The 21,717-nt window shown below is 40.7% G+C and overlaps 1 protein-coding gene across 2 annotated transcripts in view; it reads left to right on the top strand.

The window, feature by feature from the left end:
- The window catches only part of F5 (coagulation factor V), a 64,850-nt gene that overhangs the window by 34,286 nt on the left and 8,847 nt on the right, over positions 1 to 21,717 (top strand). For both annotated transcript variants that reach the window (XM_040277625.2, XM_005319829.5), the window contains 11 exons: positions 309 to 408; positions 811 to 1,022; positions 2,090 to 2,240; positions 4,275 to 4,487; positions 5,663 to 8,144; positions 11,474 to 11,648; positions 14,100 to 14,336; positions 15,362 to 15,569; positions 18,081 to 18,260; positions 20,283 to 20,399; positions 21,203 to 21,274. In XM_040277625.2, coding sequence (XP_040133559.2) covers positions 309 to 408; positions 811 to 1,022; positions 2,090 to 2,240; positions 4,275 to 4,487; positions 5,663 to 8,144; positions 11,474 to 11,648; positions 14,100 to 14,336; positions 15,362 to 15,569; positions 18,081 to 18,260; positions 20,283 to 20,399; positions 21,203 to 21,274 — 4,147 coding nt within the window. The remainder of the gene's footprint in view (positions 1 to 308; positions 409 to 810; positions 1,023 to 2,089; positions 2,241 to 4,274; positions 4,488 to 5,662; positions 8,145 to 11,473; positions 11,649 to 14,099; positions 14,337 to 15,361; positions 15,570 to 18,080; positions 18,261 to 20,282; positions 20,400 to 21,202; positions 21,275 to 21,717) is intronic.

Raw genomic sequence — 21,717 nt, 5'->3', positions numbered from 1 at the left:
CCACATTTCAGGAGAGGTTGTTGCTCAGATAAACAAACTAATTTTCTCCTGTGCATGTATAGGCACACGTGTGCACCTCAATAATTTTTCAAACAAAATTAGAAAATATTATAAGAAAGTCATTTACAAAGGGCACCAAGATAAGACCTCCACCAAATTCAAGGAGAATTCCATACTAAAAAAGAAAAAATTGGGGGTCCTATTATCAGAGCACATGCACACATACACGGTAAATCTGCAAAGATGACGTCCTTTATCAGTTCTCTTGAGTGACCTTAAACACTGAAGAAATAAATCTAACCTTGTAGATCGTGTTCAAAAATATGGCCAGCCGAGTCTACAGTATTTACCCTCATGGAGTGACCTTCTCTCCTTATGAAGATGAAGTCAACTCTTCCTACACCTCAGGTTGGAATCTTTCACTTCTACTGAAAGAACTAGTGGCCTCTGAGAGGCTTCTATATTTTTCTATTGCCCTCCTTGCCCTGTAGTATAACTAGTAAAGTTAATTGTTTACACACAGGGATATCCTATGAATCACACCCAAATCATTCTCACTTCAGGCAATTTGTCTGTAGTAATAACACAACATGGTAACCATTATTAATGTCATGGCGGCCCCTAGTGGAACAATACTGGATGACTACATGCTAATTCAAGTAGTGTTTCACAAATGGGAAAAAAAAAAAAAGTATCGCCCCCCCTCCCCATTATTAATTGGTTCTGATGAGAGTTAAAATATTTGTTTTTTGTTCATTATAATGAAATCATTTTCTATATGCAAACGAAACTGAAGGCACTTTCTTTCAGGTAGTCACACCATGATCAGAGCAGTTCAACCAGGAGAAACCTATACTTACAAGTGGAACATCCTAGAGCTCGATGAACCCACAGAAAATGATGCCCAGTGCTTAACAAGACCTTACTACAGTGATGTGGACGTCACAAGGGACATTGCCTCTGGGCTTATAGGACTACTTCTAATTTGTAAGAGCAGATCACTGGACAAGAGAGGCATACAGGTATTTTGTCTGTGAGGTAACCCCTCAGAAATTCTGGGAGTTTCTTCTGGATAAAACAAGCTAGATGTTCTTGCTAAATAAGTGGGTTTCCTTCTACAGAACAGTAATTTCCAGATAATTTTCTTTAGCATGTGAGTGATGACATTTACCATTTTGGTTATTATTTTTTAATTTTCTGTTTCATGTGGACTCTGACTGCACAAGGCAAAATTATAGTGTGATATCATACTTTGTCTTAGTTTCAAACCCCAAGTCTGTTAGTGAGGAAGTCACTTAGCTTTTACTAATTTCTTCATTTTATCAAATGGGCAATACCCCTGCTAAAAATTGCACAGAGAGGCTTGGGAGCTCAGTGATATATCACCTGGTAAAGTAGAAAGCTTAGCACCCAACTTTTTTCATTTCTAGAGACCCACAATAGAGTGACAGGAAAGACTCCATGAAAGCAGGTGCACTTGGAGACACCATTTCTAGTGAAGCTGTACCAGACAGTGGTCTTTCCCTGGTGAAACTTAATTACATAGAAGAATGTGATCAGAGTTGGTTTTCCAAGCTTATCTTCACTGAAAATTAATATCTCAAAGCAATAACCTAAAATTCCCACTTAGGTTTAGTAACAGTAAAAGAGGCACATCCCAAGGCATACTGAAAAAATAGATGCCTAGGAAAAATCAGAAATAGATACTTGGAAGATCCTGATATGTTAAGCAGGTGGGAAGAGGTAGGAGAAGCATGAGCCTTCCCTACTGACTCCTTCTGTTTTGGCCTCTGCTACTATTTGGAACACATGAATCAATCACACTTGAAAGGTGTTCAGTTAAGAGGTAAGAGACATGTAGCTGCGATTTTTCCTCAGGGATATTTTAGTCTCTGAATTTTAGATTCTTCTATTTGAGTTTGCTTACTAGCTTATTATTACCTCTGACAAATGCTTGGTACAAAACAGGCTCTCAGTGCCTTGAACTGAGCAGTCCCCAGGACAGCGCCCCTCTGGTGTCTGAAGAACTTGGTGTTCTAGATAGTCAGCAGGAACATTTGTCTCTGAACACAGCCCTTTCACCTTCCAGAAAGCAGCAGACATTGAGCAACAGGCTGTGTTTGCAGTGTTCGATGAGAACAAGAGCTGGTACATTGAAGACAACATCAACAAATTTTGTGAAAATCCTGATGAGGTGAAACGTGACGACCCCAAGTTCTATCAGTCCAACATCATGAGCAGTAAGTCGGGGCACTGTTTTTGTGCATCAGGTTCTAACTCCTGTGGTGGAAGTAAGCCTGTGACTAGAGGCAGAGACAGGGGTGTGAATATATGCACTGAAAAGCAGTTCTCTTATCCTTACTTCAAATTCAAGGACTTGGTGACAAAACCCTGGGGTGATAGAGTGCTTATGTAGGCACTGGGTTCAATCTTCAGTACCATGTAAGAATAAATAAATAAAAAAGGTATTGTGCCAATCTACAACTTTTATTTATTTATAAAAGAAAACCTGGGATGATGTCATTGCAGCCAAGGCTTGTTATGTTTTAAGCAAGAAGTCAAAGACTAGTCATCCTAGGCACTTCTTGGTCTCCTACTCCTAATGTGTATTTGTATGTGTGTGTGTGTGCCTGTGCATATGTATGAATACATGTGTGTGTACATGTGTGCACACGTGTGTGTGGGTAGATGTGTGTGCACATGCCCTGGGCAGTGAGGAAGGAAGCAGGGAAGGTGCTACAGGCCCTGCTCAGTGGTATTTGGGAACTTTACTCTTGTGCAGGGTGAATACTCCTTATTTAAGTATTCACCCTGCATACTTAATGCAGGGTGGAAACAAGATAGGTAATCCAAAACTGGTTTGTCAAGTCAAAATAAAGCAAAATGAGTCTGGGGACCCAAAAGTCTGGGAAAGGCAATGCATCAAGAGGTTTTAAGGGAGCAGCACAAAGTTCAGAACAGAAGGAATTCCCTGAGCTGTGGTTCAGCCATTTGCTGCACTTTCAAAGTTCACCGCCATGCCATGGGGAATCTGAGAGAACTTTCACTGAGGCAGCTAGAAGCAGACTTCTCCACAAAAGACAGGATCTCTCTTGTGCCTCAGAGTCAAGAGTCACCTTCTCTGATACTCTAACTCTGAGGATGAATTCTCCAAGGGCTGTTCACATAGCTCCAAATGACTGACAATTGGGGAATACCAGAACTGACAAGTAACATGACAAATCATTCTAAATGGAAGTTATTCTCAGCTTTCTTCACATAATTTCATTTCAGCAGTGAATGTAGACCAATGCTATCCAATAAAAATTACATATGAGTCACATATGTAATTTAAAATTTTCTGGTAGCCACATAAGAAGGAAAAGAGAAATAAGTGATATTAATTTTAATAATGTATTTTATTCAACCTACTGTATTCTAGACATTATCATCTCAAAATACAATCAATACAAAAATTAATAAGATTTTTGTCTTTGAAATCCAGCATATATTTTATTTTTATTGCACATGTTTTTCTACCAAATTTCAAGTGTCCAATAGCCACTGTAGCCAGAGGCCACCATATTGGACAGTGTAGCTATGGACCACACACAACCATCTAAAATAGGGTACAAACTAATAACATATATGTCAGTGGTTCAACATGTATGTGTTAAGTGCCCACTTGAAAGTTTGATCAGTGTCAAGCATTGTGCCAGTACTACAAGTATAGTAACAATCTAAGCAGATGTATGTCCTCTACTCATAGAAACTAGATCTTTGATTTGATTACCATGCTTAGTACTTAAGAAAAAAAGATGTTGCATAAAGCAGAAAATTATTAACTCAATACTTGAATGAAAACTGTAACTTATACAGATGAGATTAGATGACAATAAGAATGACAAAATATGCTGAACAGACTCTTTTAGGGGGACATTCATTTTTACTCAATGACCCATATTTCAAGAAGATGAATTTCTTATATTGTTATCCTAGGTAGAATTATCCTGGACAATATTCTAAATTGAACTCCAAGACAAAGCACAGTATATAAAATATCTACTATACATTTGACAAATGAATGAAAGACATTGTCTTTGTCCTGGTATCACTCACTTAGCTAACTTAGAGTAAGCTCCCCTGGGGAAGTCTACATTTGACCTTCTAGCCACATTAGACCTGGGAAATGTTATCTTGAATGACCACTGCTTTGACACAACCAGATGAATGCTGGACTTAAACAGAATGAGTTGCCTGCCCTTTGGGAGTTCTAATAGCCCTCACTCTTTCAGCTATCAACGGTTATGTGCCTGAAAGCATACCTACTCTAGGATTCTGCTTTGATGACACTGTCCAGTGGCACTTCTGCAGTGTGGGGACCCAGGATGATATTCTGACCATTCATTTCACTGGTCACTCATTCATCTATGAAAAAAGGCATGAGGATACCTTGACCCTCTTCCCTATGCGCGGAGAATCTGTGACTGTCACAATGGATAATGTTGGTGAGTAAGAGCGTGGACCCTTGGAGAGAAAGCTGACTTTGGATCTCTGGTAAGATCTGCTGAAGCTCCCCATATGCCCACCACTGGTGGGTCCATTTCCCTGACCTCTGCAGGCTATCCTTCCACTGCTTCTTCAGTTTCTATCTGGGAAGTTAATGACTTAAATAGGTTTAGTCCTTTCATTTGGGTTTCATTGATACAATCTCTGGGCCAAGTGGGAAGTAAAGACACACCACGGCAGAAGGATACAGCCTGACCCTGAGGAAGAAGCACAAATATTTCAGCCTCAGAGGAGCATTTCCTTTTATCAAAATGCACTTATCAACTTTTTAAGACTGCCATGCTACCCAGGGTCAGCAGTTATCAGATACAGTGCTTTCAAGGCTGCCTTGGGACAGCATTGGTATGTTAGATCTGACTTCCAATCCTGCTGTGCCACTCCATTTTTTATAACCTTGGACAAGTTATTTGGCCTTCCTGAGCTTCAAATTATTCATCTGAAAGACAGTGTAATAACGCCCTATAAAGCCACATCAGCCATGGGTTGTTGTCTGCACCAAGCGCCTGGCACTCCACAAGTCATGACTATTGGGAGACATCCAGGAAATCTCAAGTGTGTCAGAAATTTGTGCCATTTCAGAGACTCAAATTTGCCCTGGCCCCACCCAAATGATTTATTAGAGATGCCTAAATATGCCTTGTTTGTTGGAGTAGACCTCATCATCACCCCCTAACTCCAACTCTTAAACAAAATGCAGAGCTAACAGGATGTTAATGATATTCAAATCCATTTTATTCTTGATCCACCCCTTTGTTAATATATTCTCAAATAGTGACTCTAGCAATATCTGTGCTGAAGAGCTTTTTTCCCTCCCTAATCTCCATTAATATTTTTTAGTCTATATTCTGTTAAACAAAGGTAAGTACATATATCATGTCCTTGGATGCCACGGCAATGTTAAATTGCTTTAACATTTTTTTCTAAATATGCTATTCTCGGTTTATTTCCTATGTTATCATGACCAATAATCCAGTTCACAGACTGGCAGTGGTCCATCAACCACACTGAAGCATTCCCAGTTAAAGTTCACTGGAAAGAACTTGCTACAGTGAATCCTGGTGTTTTAATATCTTTTCCTGCACCTTCAGCCATCTCTTCTTTCTCTCTTCTAAAGGAACTTGGATGATAACTACCATGAACTCAAATCCAAGAAGCAAAAACCTAAAGCTGAGATTCAGGGATGTTAAATGTATCCGGGATGATGATGACGACTCATATGATTTCTATGAACCTATAGCACCTACAGTCATGGGTACACGCAAAATGCATGATTCTTCAGAAAATAAACAAGAAGAAGACAACCCTGACTATGATTATCAGGATAAACTGGCTTCAGAATTTGGAATCAGGTCATTCAGAAACTCATCATTGAATCAGGAAGAGGATGAGTTCAACCTTACTGCCCTTGCTTTGGAGGACAGCTCCGAGTTCATTTTCCCAAGTAGAGATACAGCTATTGGCTCAAATTCTTCTTCCCCAAGTAACGTTAGTAGGCTCATAGCTAATAACCTCACAGAACCTCAGAAAACTCTTCCTCACCCAGGAGCCACAAGAGTTGATCCTCCGAGGCGTTACCTTGTTGGCTTAGGTGAGAACTCAGTTATCAACTCTTCCATGACAGAGCATTCCAGCCCATATTCTGAAGACCCTTTAGAGGATCATCTGCAGTCAGATGTCACAGGAATAAGCCTGCTTCCACCTGGGACAAAAGGACTGAGAAGTCCAGAGAGAGACCAAGTAGCAAAGCACAGGTTCTCCTGGATGAAATTACCAGCCTACAAATTTGGGAGGCATTTAAACCATGGCAACACTTCTTCCAGAAGGAAACCCTGGAAGGAACTTCCTAGTGAGCCCTTACTCTTAAAACAAAAGAATCCATCCAAGACTTTGAATGGGAAATGGCATTTGGTTTCTGAAAAGGGTAGCTATGAAATAATACAAGACACTGATGAAGATGTGGCTGTTGGTAAGCTGCCAAACAACCCCCAGAATGTCTCAAGGATGTGGGGAGGAAGCATCCCTCCTATAGACAAACCTAACAAGCCTAGTGACCACCCAAAGTTTCCTGGAGTTAGACATAAATCCTTACAGATAAGACAAGATGGAGGAAACAGTGGGCTGAAGAAAAGACCATTTCTCATCAGAACACGAAAAAAGAAAAAGGAAGAGAAGCTTGCATACCATGTTCCTCTCTCTCCAAGAGGATTTAATCCTCTAAGAGAAAAGTCCTACAACACATTTTCAGAAAGGATATTTGATCATTCATTGTTACCCCCCAAATCCAATGAAACATCTCTTCTTGAAGAACTTAATCAGACATCCACATCTGCCAATTTTGGCTGGACAGTCTCACTTCTTGACCATAATCAAAACACTCCAAACAATACTAGCCAGACAAGCTACCATCCAGATCTTTCTCAGACAGTGACCCCAGAAGAGCACTATCACACATTTCCTATCCAAGACCCTGATGGAACACACTCTACTGCAGACCCCAGTCACAGGTCCTCTCCTCCAGAGCTCAGCCAGATGCTCGATTATGACCTGAGCCATGAGTTCCACCCTGCTGACACGGGTCACATGTCCCCTTCATTGGAACCTGAAGGCTGGCAGACAACTCTCTCTCCAGATCCCAATTACCCATTCCTCTATTCAGACCAAGGTCAGATGACCTCCTCCTCCCCAGACCTCAGCAAGACAACCCCTTCCCCAGACCTCAGCCAAATAGCTGTACCTCCAGTCCTTTATCAGATGCCCCCTTCCCCAGACCTCAGCCAGACAACACCCTCCCTAGACCTAGGCCAGAGGACCCTCTCTCCAGAACTTGGTCAGACAAGCCTGGACCCAGATGAGGGTCAGATAACTCTCTCACCAGAACTTGGTCAGATAAATCTGGACCCAGATCTGGATGGAATGACCCTCTCACCAGAACTTGGTCAGACAAACTTGGACCCATATGGGGGTCAGGTGGCCCTTTCTCCAGAACTTGGTCAGACAAACCTGGACCCAGATGAGGATCAGATAACTCTCTCACCAGAACTTGGTCAGATAAATCTGGACCCAAATGGGGGTCAGATGCCCCTTTCCCCAGGCCTCAGCCAGATGACTCTCTCTCCAGACCTGGGTCAGACAATCCATCTTCCTAAACTCAGTCCAACACTGCCTCCTCCAGATCTTGATCATACAGCTTACCCTTCTGAGTCTAACCAGTTGTTGCCTCTTTCAGAATTCAGTCAGACCTTTCCTTATCCAGACTCTGTGCACATGCCATCTCCTCTGCCATCTCCAACACTTGGTGATGCTTTTGTTTCCGAGGAATTTAATCCACTGGTTGTAGTGGGCCTGAGTGGAGATGATGGAGATTACATTGAGATCATTCCAAGGAAGGAAGTCCAAAGCATCGAAGAAGACTATGTTGAAGTCGAGTATGTCGCCTATGATGACCCTTACCAAACTGATACTAGGACAGACATCAACTCTTCCAGAAATCCTGACAGCATTGCAGCATGGTACCTCCGCAGCAACAATGGAAACAGAAAATATTATTATATTGCTGCTGAAGAAATATCCTGGGATTATTCAAAATTTGCACAAAGGTTTGACTAGTTTTCTCCTTCTATATTCTCACTCTTTAACTACTGATTTAAAAAAAAAAAGGAGTTCCAGTAGTGTGGGTAGATAATTTTGGGCAAATGACATTTATCAATATTTTGTAATATTTTCTGTGTCAATCCAAAATTAGTTTCTCTACTTTAGATATTACCTGGACAATATTAGAACAGTCACTGTGGGATGTCTATGATATTCTAGAGGTAAATAAGCCTCATCCTGTCTCCTCTTCTCTTACCATATGTGTTCTTACCCCCTCTTCTTGCTCCAGTTTCATCTATTCATAGCTATCAGCTAATCATTATGATTTAATTGAAGTTGGCTTCAAATCCAAGTTCTGATGCAGAAATCTCCTTTCTCATTTACTTGTTTACAACACAGAGTTTATAAAGGATCCATGCCCTTTCTTAAAAGATCATTTTCAACTCAGTATTGCTTAGGGTAGAAAGCCATATTTGTCTGGGCTCTATATTCTGGGATGAAGATACAAAGAGAGAAGAGAGAGGAAGAAAGGAGCAAGGCTTACTCAACTACAGATTCTCAGGGATGCCACAGGGTGACTGTGCATAAACTGTCTGGAAGTAGCTCATGACTCTTACAAAGCTACCTTTTACACCAATTAATTAAAAACAAAGTGTAATTAGAGAATGTAGACACAATGTATAGTATGACTTAGGAACATTAGCCCATTAATCTGATGCCTGTCATTTCCACATTAGAACTCTGTTTAAAATACTTTCTCCATGACTTCCTACTGAAAGGTAGCACCCATTACTCTATGGAAACAACCAGTTGTCCGAGGAGTTCTGAGGAAGACCCTGAGGGGATAGTTCTCAGGATCTGTGCAGAGTGGAAAGGGAAGGAATCAGCTCCTTCAAAATCGTGGGTCCCACTCAAGGCCTACAACCGGCTCAGAGTTTTATGGCTAAGGGGAAAAATACTGGAAAGAAGGCAGAGTAAGATTTTATGTTGATGGTTATGGAATATAACAAATATGATGGGCTTGACAGATGAGCTTTTGACTTATTTCCTTAGGCTTAGGAGATTTGAGAATCAGTGGGAAAATTTGACATCTACTGGCCCCAGACTGAGCTGATGAAAAAACATGGAGAATAATGACCTGTATTTACATTTTTAATTAAATGTTTTATGTAATGATTGTAGATTCATATGTAGTTACGAGAAACAATACAGAGAGTCCTTATATCATTTCCCTGTTTTTCCCAGTGGTAATATCTTGCAAAACTATAATCTTCCATCACAATCAATATTGTGAGGATGTAGAACATTCCATCACCTCAGACGTTCCTCTTGCTGCCTTTTTGTAGTAATGTCTCTTCCCACCACCTCCTGTCTGCTGACAATTCTATGCTGGACTCTATTCCATAATTTTTTGTCATTTTAAGAATATTACGTAAATGCAATATATAACTTTTGGAGACTGTCATTTTTCACTCAGCATAATTCTCCAGAGATTCATCCAGGTTTTTGCATGCATTGGTAGTTCATGCTATTGCTGTGTTCCATAAGATGTGCTGTGCCACAGTTTTTTGTTGTTTGTATATATTTAAGGTATAGGACATGATGTTTCTCTATATATGTAAATTTGAAATATCTCAGTCTGGCTAATTTACTTTTGCAATACCTCACATACTTACTTTTTGTGATGAGAATACTTAAAATCTACTCTTAGTGATTTTTAAGAGTACACTACACTGTTATTAACCATAGTCACCATGTTGTGCAATAGACCTCCTAAAATGAAAGTATTCTTCCCAACAAAGGAAATTGTGTATCTTTTGACCAACATCTTTCCTTCTTCAAAGTCTCTGATAACTACCATTCTATTCTCTAGTTTAATGTTTCCAGATTCCTTATATAATTGAGATCATATGGTATTTGTGTTCTGTGCTGCCTTATTTCATTTCACACAATGCCCTCCAGATTCATCCATGTTGTTGAAAATACATAATTTCCTACTTTTTAAAGTTTATGGTGCTCCATTGTGGATATATGCCATGTTGTCTTTGTCCATTCACCCACTGGTGGGCACTTAGGTTCATTCCACATCCTGGCTGTTGTGGACAGTGACTCAGTGAATGTGGAGTGCAGGGGTCTCTCCTCGTTTTCTTTGGATACATGCCTAGAAGTAGCACTGCTGGGCATGGAGTAGTTCTATTTTTAATTTTCTGAGGAACTGCTATACTGCTTTTCATATGGCTGTAAACTAATTTAACTCTATCTGTACCAACTAATTTAACTATGCCCTGTACCAACAGTGTTCAGGGTTCCTTTTTTTCCATGTCCTGTCCACACTTACCTCTTGTCTTTTTTATAAAAGACATCCTAACTGATATAAAGTGAAATCTCACTGTAGTTTTAATTTGCATTTCTTTGATTATTCGTAATGTTTAGCATTTGTCATATACCTGTTGGCCCTTTTGTATTTCTCCTTTTGAGAAAAACATATTCAGGTCCTTTGCTCATTTTCATTCAGATTATTTGGGTTTTCATTATCTCCTATTCCACAGATTGTCTCTTAAGTCTGTTGATGATTGTTTCCTTTGTCATGCACATTTTTAGTTTAATAAAATCCCATTTGTCTATTTTGCTTTTGTTACCTTTTTACAGAGTCATAGCCAAAACTGTCTTTGCCCAGACCAATGTCAAAAAGCTTCGTAGTAATGCATTTAGCAAAAGCAGCTTCAGAGAGTAGCCGCTTTCAGGGTACAAAACAATTGTCCACCCAGGCCCTTCCACAGAGGTGACCTTCTAACTCAGCTGGCCATTGTCACCTGACAGCCCAAGTTCTGCTTCTGACACTGCTTGGTGAATGACCCTGTCTGCCTTTGATATTAAAATCTATGTTAATATGTACTTATATTTGTTTATCTACTTAAGTATTTGATAAAAAAATCTCATGAATAAATCATACATAATTTACTACATATATTATAGAAATACTATAGGAGTCTACTGTATTTACTCTAATAATACAGTAACACTGTACATATAACTTTTAGGGACTGTCATTTTTTACTCAGATTCATCCAGGTTTCTATATGTAGAAATATGAGGAATTACTTGAAAGACTTGATATATTCCAAAGAATCGTAGGAAGACTTACCTAAGAAATGATATGTGAGTTGGAAGCTAGAAAATATTAAATGGCCTGCATTTTTATTTATTAATTCATCCATGAAGCATTTATTAAAGACTCTCTGTGCTAGATATCACATTCAGAAATAATTTCCTAAATTCTTTTTAACAGTGTTTAATCTCTTCTTTTAAATAAATACTATTGTTATCATTTCAGTGAAATGGACAATGAAGACACTGACGACATTCGAGAAGACACCACATATAAGAAAGTAGTTTTTCGAAAGTATCTTGATAGCACTTTTACCAAACGTGACCCTCAGGGGGAGTATGAGGAGCATCTTGGCATTCTTGGTCCTGTTATTAGAGCTGAAGTAGATGATGTCATCCAAGTAAGTCAACTTTTGAGTGCTACTAAGATCATCAGAGGAATTTCCACAAGCATCAGAGGTTGTAAAGGTGAAGGTGGTGAATGAGCTATTATTGTGATTTATTCTCCAAAATTAACAAATAATCACATTTTCTTTTCAAAGACTACTTGCTAAGCCATTTGACAAACTTTAAGAAAAAAAATTTAATGCTGAAAATAGTATAATTTGGAGGATATCACATTAATTTCTTGGTTTTCTCTTGCTTTTTATTTCTTTTTTTTAAGATATACATGTCAGTAGAGTATATTTTGACATATTGTACATATGTGGAGTACGTATAACTTATTATATTAGGATCCCATTTTTGTGGTTGTAAATGATGTGGAGTTTCAGTGATCGTGTATTCATATATGAACATAGGAAAATTATGTCTGATTCATTCTACTGTCTTTTCTATTCCCATTCCTCCTCCCTTCCCTTCATTCCCCTTTATTTAATCCAATGAACTTCTATTCCCCCCCCCATGTGTATTAGCATCTGCATATAAGAGAAAACATTTGGCCTTTGTTTTTTTGGGATTGGCTTATTTAACTTAGTATGATAGTCTCCAATTCTATACATTTACCAGCAAATGCTACAATTTCATTCATATTTTTATGGCTGAGTAACATTTCATTGTTACACTATACTTTCTATCTATCTAAAGCTAACCTATGTGAAGCTAGCATAGCAAACATATTCAGGAACAGTTCAACTGAGTTTCACAGCTATAGCAGAGGTGGCAGAGGCAATTAATAATAATCTCATGGTGTTTTCTTAAAAAAAATAGAGTGAAGTTAAAGAAAACCAGTAAGGGAAGTAAATATGTCTCTGAGCTTTCAGAAGGAAGCAAGTCCCCAGAGTATCTTCCCCATTCTGGTCATTTCTTTTAAAATCCTGTATCCAGCTACATGCCTTTAATTCTTTAATTCTTCCAACCTCTCCTGAACATTCAACCAATCAGCTGCTTCTCCAGGGCATTCCCAGTTAAACCCATTCATGCTTTGTTTATAGCACCTGCTGTCTCAGACTTGTAGCTTGGGTTCCTGTGTGTATGCCTCTCCTCGCCAGTAGCTTTTATAACGAAGTTTATCTCCCCCATCCTTCCTAACCTCTCTCAAAATAATGATGATGATGATGATGAAAAAGAAGAAGAAGAAGAAGAAGAAGAAGAAGAAGAAGAAGAAGAAGAAAGAGCCCTGAGTCTAAAATAATCTATTTTAGATCCAGAAATATAACCTTTTTATATCTATTTAAGCACTTACCAAATTTTCAGTGACTATTTGCTCCTTTTTAAAAATGCACATTGGAGAACAGGAATATGTATTAATAAGCTTTCTGTCACTGTGACAAAATACCTGAGAGGAACAACTTAAAAAAGAAAAGATTTATTTTGGCTCATGGTTTGAAGATGCAGTCCTGGGTTGCTTAGTTCCATTGCTTTTGGGCCTGAGGTGAGCAGAACATGGCAGGAGCTCATGGAAGAGCAGAGCTGCTCGCCTTATGGCAGCTGGGAAGCAGAGAGAAGGGTTGGGGCCAGGGTCCCAATATCCTTTTCAGGGGAACACCTCAGTGACCTACTGTTCTTTCTGCTGGTTCCTACCTCCTAAATACTCTACCACCTGCCAACTGTGCCACAGGATACTGACCAAGCCCTCAACACACAACCTTTGGGGAACTTCAGGATCCAAACCATAGCAGAATGCAAGGATCTTAACTACTCTAGTTGTTCCATGAAGACACAGGAGGCAATACTCTTCTCTCAAGATTAGGGGGATTTTAGTCACAAGAAACTATGGAAGGAACAGGCTAAGAGATGGTGCTGGGGCACTAAGATTCCCCACGTGGTATTTAAGATCCTCCATTATCCGGTCCTACCTGGTCCTCTTTGAGCCTCATTTTCCAAAAGATCCCACCGTTGGCCATGCACTTAAGCCATACTCAGATGCTTGCTGTCCCCCAAACTTGTCCTTCACCGCCCCCTCCTCACAGGCCTGTTTGTGCTCTTCTGGGAGCCTGAAATCTCTTTCTCCTCTTTCTCCCTCTGAGAAAAGGAGCACTACAGCACCTGCTGTCTCAGACTTGTGGCTTGGGTTCACATGTGTATGCCTCTCTCCGTCAGTAGTTTGAAAGCCTGTCACAAGCAAGGGCCTCATTTGCCTTCAGATCCCTAGAACTTATCTCTATCATTTCATTTGTTGATAATCTCAACACTGTGGCCTTGGGCCTGAGAATTCATGTTTTGTTGTTTCTGGGTAAACTATTTGAGTCCTATCTCATGGGATGATTGTGGAAGTAGATGAAATATTATAAATAAGTACTTCGCCATTGTAAGTGCTCTGATCTCACAACTGTCTAACTTGGCCTATCATGCTGACAATTTTTTTGGTTTGGATTTTTGTTAAGCTTAAGTATATTTGTGGATTGTTCTAGGTACGTTTTAAAAACTTAGCATCCAGACCATATTCTCTTCATGCCCATGGACTCTCCTATGAAAAGTCATCAGAAGGAAAGACTTATGAAGATGACTCTCCTGAGTGGTTCAAGGAGGATAATGCTATTCAGCCAAACAGCAGCTACACATATGTGTGGCATGCTACCGAGCGGTCAGGGCCCGAGAGCCCTGGCTCCGCCTGTCGGGCGTGGGCCTACTACTCTGCGGTGAACCCGGTAGGTCCTTCCATCCAAGGCTGTCACCATCCCCAGTCTTCCAGTCTGACTCTGTTATGTACAAGAATATTGGATTTCTGTCTTAAAAGTCTGCTTTTGCATGAGGACGTGGAAGGGTGTGTCAACCATCCACAGCTACCATAAAAGGGAGTGAGAAACATTGATTCCGTGAACAGGATGGAGGATTATTTAAATGGCCTGCCCCCATTAGAGTGCCTGAGTCTACAGAAAAAGTGTTTATTTGCAATTTTCTAGAGCCTTTTACTGCAGCAGTGTTCTGCTCTTTATAAAAGGACTGAAAGATTGGACTCCTTCATTTATCATTTCACAGTGTACATATAATCCCAGCAATATGTTGTACATGATAAATATATACAATTTTTTCAGATAATTTTTAAAAAGATTTCTTCATTTGAGGCACAGTAGGAAGAGCACAAACTTAGGTTTTGTGTGTGTGTGTGTGTGTGTGTGTGTGTGTGTGTGTGTGTATGTGTGTGGTCCTGGGGGTCAAGCCCAGAACATGCTACGCACATACTCTTCCACTGAACCACATTCCTAAGTCCTAGACTTAGATTTACATTCCTACTCTATCACTGTGCAACCCTAAGAAATTACTTGACCTCTCAGTCTCAGTTTCCAAAATTAAAAATGAGATAATAGTATGTAGCACTTGATAAATATTTGTTCAATGAATGAGGTTATATTTATTATCATAGAAGACAGTTGTCAGGATTAAATGAGATCCTACAGGCCAACTATTTAATATAGTACAGATGTTCAAACCTAGTACCCATTGTATTATCAAAGACATTGTTATCATCATTACTGGGATAAAAAATATAATCAGAGGAATGCAACAGAACTAAGTGAAAAGTCTCCAGGTTTATTAAGCTGATAATTAATAATTTTTAAATTCAGAGACTTTAAGAAGAGATTTCCTTTTCAATATGATTAGTTGCCCCCAAAAGAGTGAAGGCAATCCTGAGCACAGGTGAACTGTGCCATTTGGTATTCCTCTCTTCCAGGAAAAAGATGTCCACTCTGGCCTGATAGGTCCCATTCTGATCTGCCGTAAAGGAACACTTCACAAGGAGAGCAACATGCCCATGGACATGAGAGAATTTGTCTTACTCTTTATGGTCTTTGATGAAAAGAAGAGCTGGTACTATGAAAAGTCCAAAGGGTCTCAGAGACGTGAATCTTCAGAAGTAAAAAACTCCCATGAGTTTCATGGTATGGTCCTCTGACTTGAATCTGATCTCTGAATTAATCACACTGGGTCATAGTGATTCCTGCCCTTAGGTTTTCACAAGATTAGACATTAGATTTTCCGAGGAACCAGGAGTTACAGCAAAACTGAGCTCCTGAACACCTGGCAGGTGACAGGGCAGGTGAGGGAGTGCAAAGAAGGTCTGCAAGAACACACAGAGCTGCTCCAGGTAAAGGCCAGTGCACTTCAGCCACCAGCACGCATGGCAAAGGAAGGAGCATTACTCTACAATTTCAGTCATGACCTGGAAAAAGAGCAAGTATCTACACAGACGAGATGACCCTGTGTGTCTTTTCTAAAGAAGAATGTCCTATGTTCTTGCTCCAGCAGCTGTCAGGCAGCCACCATGCTGGGTAACCTGTGAGAAAGGAAATGAAGGGTGAGGAAACTAGACACAGGTAGCCAGAGGAGAGTGGCAAGAGAGCACGAGAAAGGGGTCACACTGGGAAAAGGACACCCAGAAACCCATTCAGGAATTTGGCCTGTATATTCCCAACTGAATTACAAACAGTTTTAGAGAAAGGCAGAATTTAGGATTTTGTGGCAGCTAAAAATATAAATAAATGAAGGGCAGGGGCCTGTAATTAGAAAATAATGAAGACTGATAAGCTCTGTTTTGAGAATTTGGAGAATGGAGGTATGGGGTGTAGCTCGAGATTTCTGATCTCTGAGGACCTGTGTGGGAAGTGGATCACTCAGGGTAACAAGCAAGTTGCTATTGCTTAAGGAAACAAACAAAATCCATTATATGCAACACTTCCAGCCATCCAGCAAGACTGGTGGGTCTCTCCTCCCTCTTCTACCATTCATGTGTTCAAGCTACCCTTCTTTTATCTTTTCTTGTTTTAAACCTTTCTTCTGTTTCTAGGAGAAATTTAATGATATCACCCATAAACATACTTTGAGGTAGAGACAGACAAGTAGTATGATTTACTATCTGCTCTGAAGTCCCACCGGTTAAGGATGAACTCTACTGATCATAAAAAGGCTAAAAAGTTCAAATATTAAAAAGACCCAATTAATTAGAGTGGATCGAGAGACAACCAACAAAACAGACTGAGAGCAGAGCTTTCTTTCCCTTCTCTTCCACCAGCTGTAGCCCCTCAGCCAACTGTGCTTGGTCTCAGGAACAGGAAGCACACTTTAGAAAACCATGGCCTCTAGAAAGGCACAGCCTGCAGAGTCAGACAGGGTGGTTCTTGGCTATGCCCTTGACTCACTAATTGCCCTGGAGAAACTGTTTCTTGATTTCATCTAAGAAAGTCTCAAAAGCGTCTGGAATAGCTTTAGTCCCAAGTGTGTTGCAGCAGTCTGAGTCTCTGTAATGTGGTATCCCCATGTTGGGTCACCAAGGTATTTTATAGACAGACCGCTCGAGTCCCAAGCCCCTAGATCAGTGCCTTCCTCTGCAGAATGTGCTCAGTAAATATGTGAACTGGTGACTAATGAGTGGATTCAATCAGCTCTATCGAGTATTTAATGAGTACCCATCGTGTCAGGTCTTCACTTCTGTTTCCTGATGGACAAGTTTGAAGTGCCCCTTAATCATCCCTCGAGATGCCTTTCACTCTCGTGAGCTCTATTTCTTAAACAGGAGTTAAGATGAGGGGTAAGAGATGGTGTTCTAAGGAAGTCCACAGCTGTCCCCTTACCTGATGTGATTTTAAGGATGCCAAAGGATCTCAACTCCTCCCACTCTAAAAATTCCCTTACTTGGCTCCAAGGAATTCCACAGCAATTCCTTTAATATAATAAGAGAAACTTTCCCTCTCTCTGTTCCACTTAAATGCTTGGTAGCACTAAGTTTTATTATTAAAATGTTGTGTTGTATTTGTAAGATGATCAAGTTTAGCAGGTGATTTTAAAACAGACAAACAAACACATTTCACGAAAGGGAGAGTGAATACAGCTGGAGAACCCTAGACACCCAAGCTGAGAAGAGGGCAGAGGAGCCACCACATCAAAAAGAAAATAAACACAAATGGCCATGGGTGGTGGGAACACTGAAGCTAAACTCCAACTTCCAGATTTATACTGGAACTCTCTGACTTCAGGAGGCCTCAGGGTGACAAGCTGCATGTCCCCTTACTCTCACCTCAGATTTGCATTATCTGTCCAGATTCATCTCCATTTGTTTGTGGCAAAGGGACATTTATACTATTAATGTGAAGGATAGATGAGTAAAGCAGAGAGGGAGAGGCACACTGCAGGGAAGAGTGGGGAACCTTGGAATGGGAGCTCACTGCACTCCTGGAGGCTGGTGCACAGGACAGAAGAAGGACTTGAAGGTTCTGGTTCTGTTTCAGCCTCTCACTGGTCTTAGGACACACAGGAGGGCCCTCTCTACGCCTGTGTGGGGCTAGAAATGTGGAGAAATGAGGAGGATGAGCAGTGGTATGTTGCCTCACATTTCCTTATCAAACTCCTCCTGGAGCATACAATTTTCAATTGATTGCAACTCTCTGTCATTTCAGCCATCAATGGGATGATCTACAACTTGCCTGGTCTGAGAATGTACGAGCAAGAGTGGGTGAGGTTGCACCTGCTGAACATGGGCAGTTCCCAAGACATTCACGTGGTTCACTTTCATGGCCAGACCTTGCTGGAACATGGCACTCAGAAGCACCAGTTAGGGGTCTGGCCCCTTCTGCCTGGTAAAGATCTGGGCAATGGAAGAGGTCCCTGCTAAGAAGTAGCTGGACAGGACAACCTTAGCATCCATAACTCCCCCTCCTTTTCTCCCTGTGCATCTACTACCTAAGGGGTCAGAACACAGTGTTCTGCCATAGATCCGAGGCAAAGCCACATACCAAACTGTTTACAGTGTATAAAAAAGCTAGTGTATGATGTGTGCAGCCCACACAGGCTAAATGTGTGACCCAATGTGGTTCAGCAGAGACGTTGTGTTTCTCCTGAGCTGCTGTCTGTTGAGCAGATCAGGTCTCCAGCCGATGACAATATGAACCCTAGAGGGCTGGGGCAGATGAAGCTTATTCTGTTGGGAGGGAGATTAGAAACTTATTAAGGCTCTGGATTCTTGAATTCTACTCCTGGCTCTATCTAATAGTTTTGGGTCCAGGAATCATAACCTTGTATGTAGATTTTTGGAGATAAAAGTTTTGTTTGTTTGTTAGTTAATGATTATAAAAGTTAAACCAAAACAAAGGTATTTATAGCTTTTCATATGTTGAATAATGAGAAAATGTAGATTTAAGCAAACCACAGTTTATCAGAGAAGACTTACCAATGAGTTGTTTGTAGGTATACCTGTTCAGATAGCAGATGTGTGAGCAGAACCAGTGCTGGGTGCCACTGATTCTCAAATGTCAGCAGGCATAGTAAAGACCTAGGAAGCTGGTTAAAATGCAGACAATAAAAAACAGAGGTTCTGTTCTCAGCAGTTTTGATCTTGGGTGGAATTCCCAAGCAGCCTCCCCTCCACAGAGCTGTCTGAGGAGCTAGTGAAAAGCTGTCCCTTGGCTAGCCCTTGGGTGAGGATACCATTATATGACTCTGCTTCAGATGCAGGCCCACAAATCCACACGGGCCTGGATTGGTGGGTGGAGGGGAGGAGGGGGTTCTTGTTTGTCATGCTCCATGACTGGCCAATAAATCTAGAAGGACCCACTCTATCAGGATCAGAAACAAAAGGGACTGGGTCAAACAGAAAAGAAAAGTTTCTTCTGTTTTGTTTTGGCTACCAGGGATTGAACTCAGGGGCACTTGACCACTGAGCCACATCCCCAGCCCTATTTTGTATTTCATTTAGAGACAGGGTCTCATTGAGTTGCTTAGAGCCTCACTTTTGCTGAGGCTGGCTTTGAACTCACGATCCTCCTGCCTCAGTGTCTGAGTTGCTAGGATTATAGGCGGGCGCCACTGCGCCCAGCTTACTGCTTCTGTTTTCACCAAGTATTAGCACATCAGCTGTACTTCCCAAGATTCTGAACAAGGATTGAGCAGCCAGCGTGGGCTGGGTTATCTAAACCTCCAAACTTGAATATCTGATTGGAGGCAGGAGAACTGGAGATCCCAGTTCAGTGTGTTTGAGGGGGATGACCACTGGCTACTAATTTTCACTTATAATCTGGGCACTGGCCACAAATCATATTCAACAGAATTTATGTACAATGTTAACTGGCAAAGGGTGATATTAAGTATCAGAATGAATAATCAGAGGTTGTTTAAACCTCATTCTTTCAGTGCTTTTCTGAAATAATTTTTGTAAATATCCAAATACATAAGCTTCTAAGAAAATTTGAAAACTATAAGGAAAGGGTGTTTGTTTTTATTTTCTTATTTTAAAAACAAAAAAGAGATGAAAAAGGAAGGAAAGGAACGATATTTTTGAGGCCTAATGATGAGTCAGTCACTCATGGTCACCTTGATACGTGGGACTATGAAACTTGGTTGTCCATGGATGACCTGTAACATCACATTAGATAAGTGAAAGTTGCTTTCTAGTGTGGTGTAATTCATTTTTAGTAATTTGTATGTGTGTTGTTGTTTTGATTCTGTCAGTTGCAACTTGTTTGCCTAGAGAAATGGATAACTCTCAAATTCTGTGCTTCAGCCTCTGTGATGTGGGGGTTTTAGGACCCCTGGAAAGCTGTCAATCACAATATTAACTTGTTCATCTTTGGGTGTATAATTTTGCCCTTACTTCTCTATCTGAGGTACATTTAAAACTCTTGAAATGAAAGCATCAAAACCTGGCTGGTGGCTTCTGGACACAGAAGTTGGAGAAAACCAGCGAGCTGGCATGCAAACGCCTTTTCTCATCATAGACAAAGGTACAACCCCAGAGCCACATCTTGTTCATTAGCAGGAGAGCGCCTGCTACTAGAATACTGATAACTTTTAGATTGCAAATGTTCGATCCTGATAACCCTCATGTGACAAAGGCGTATTTTGTAGCTGGAGGTGCTTTTGTTCTGGGCCAAGGTCTGATGGCACTGAAAACATGCCGAATGGTTCAGAACAAAGGCAGTCCTCTGAATTAGGGAATCATCCCTCCTCCTAATCTTTCCACCAGAAAAAATATATAAGAGATTCTCCAGGTTCCTAAAACAGAGTGGGGAAAAGGTAACAGGAATTACAAAATGATAGAGATAGTCACTGAACTTGGCATGTCAGTATTCAAGAGACTCAGTTTCCATCTGCCACCCTTCAAGCCTTCACTGACAGCTCCTGCTGAGCACCACTGTGCCATATCCAGGCCACACCCTAGCTGGCAATCTCCTCCCTGATGGTGTGTGAATAATCTGTAACTTCCAGGTCAACTTTTAAGAACACAGTCTCATGAAGGATAGTACTTAAGAGTTGTAAATAGCTTACTTTAAGAGCCAAGCAGGTAGAAATGGGTTTAAAAGCCAGCTGCATTTCAGGATTTCATTCTTTTCCTCTGGGGTGGCACTATTAAAATTAAAGCACCAGTCTTGCTAGTGCACTTTCTATTTTAAAATGAAATATATTTAAGTCCATGCCACATAAAGTAGGCAGAAATAGTTACCGACCCATCATAATATCTAGCCAAGGATCTTTTACTTTGTTGTATTTTCTAAGCAAAAACGAATCACTGTTTGGTTTTTCATAGAATGTAAGATGCCAATGGGACTAAGCACTGGTGTCATATCTGATTCACAGATCAAGGCTTCTGAGTATCTGAGTAAGTATTAACATCATAGCCTGTGAATGGCAACCCTATAATTGTGCAGTGTACACCCTGTGGAATCATACATGACCACACTGTCCACGTGTCCTTTCCAGGCTTTTTTTCTACCACAACATAACGAGACAGCTCCGTCTGGGGTGCTCATCGGGTAGTGGAAGGTACACGAGAACAGGTGCTAAAGGCCTGTTAGTTATAGTCCCCATTCATAAAGCCCCTTGCCTATGCCAAGCATTCATCGATTTAAGAAGCTTCACTGATCATTCACTTGGTCAGGGACATCTAAATTTCCTCAGGCGGCCTGAAATCCTTCCAAAATTGAGGCCTTGATCAAGAAGATGATGAGGCTCCCGTATGGGTCCCTCCTTTATTTTCCTGGTGTAGGGGCAGTCTACAGCAGCTATGCCAACAGAACAGAGAAAATACAAGCCTCACCTGTG

This window comes from Ictidomys tridecemlineatus, chromosome 10 (genome assembly GCF_052094955.1).
Source record: "Ictidomys tridecemlineatus isolate mIctTri1 chromosome 10, mIctTri1.hap1, whole genome shotgun sequence".
Lineage (NCBI taxonomy): Eukaryota > Metazoa > Chordata > Mammalia > Rodentia > Sciuridae > Ictidomys > Ictidomys tridecemlineatus.
The sequence above is the reverse complement of the archived record's forward strand: the minus strand, read 5'-3'. Positions and strand labels throughout refer to the sequence as shown.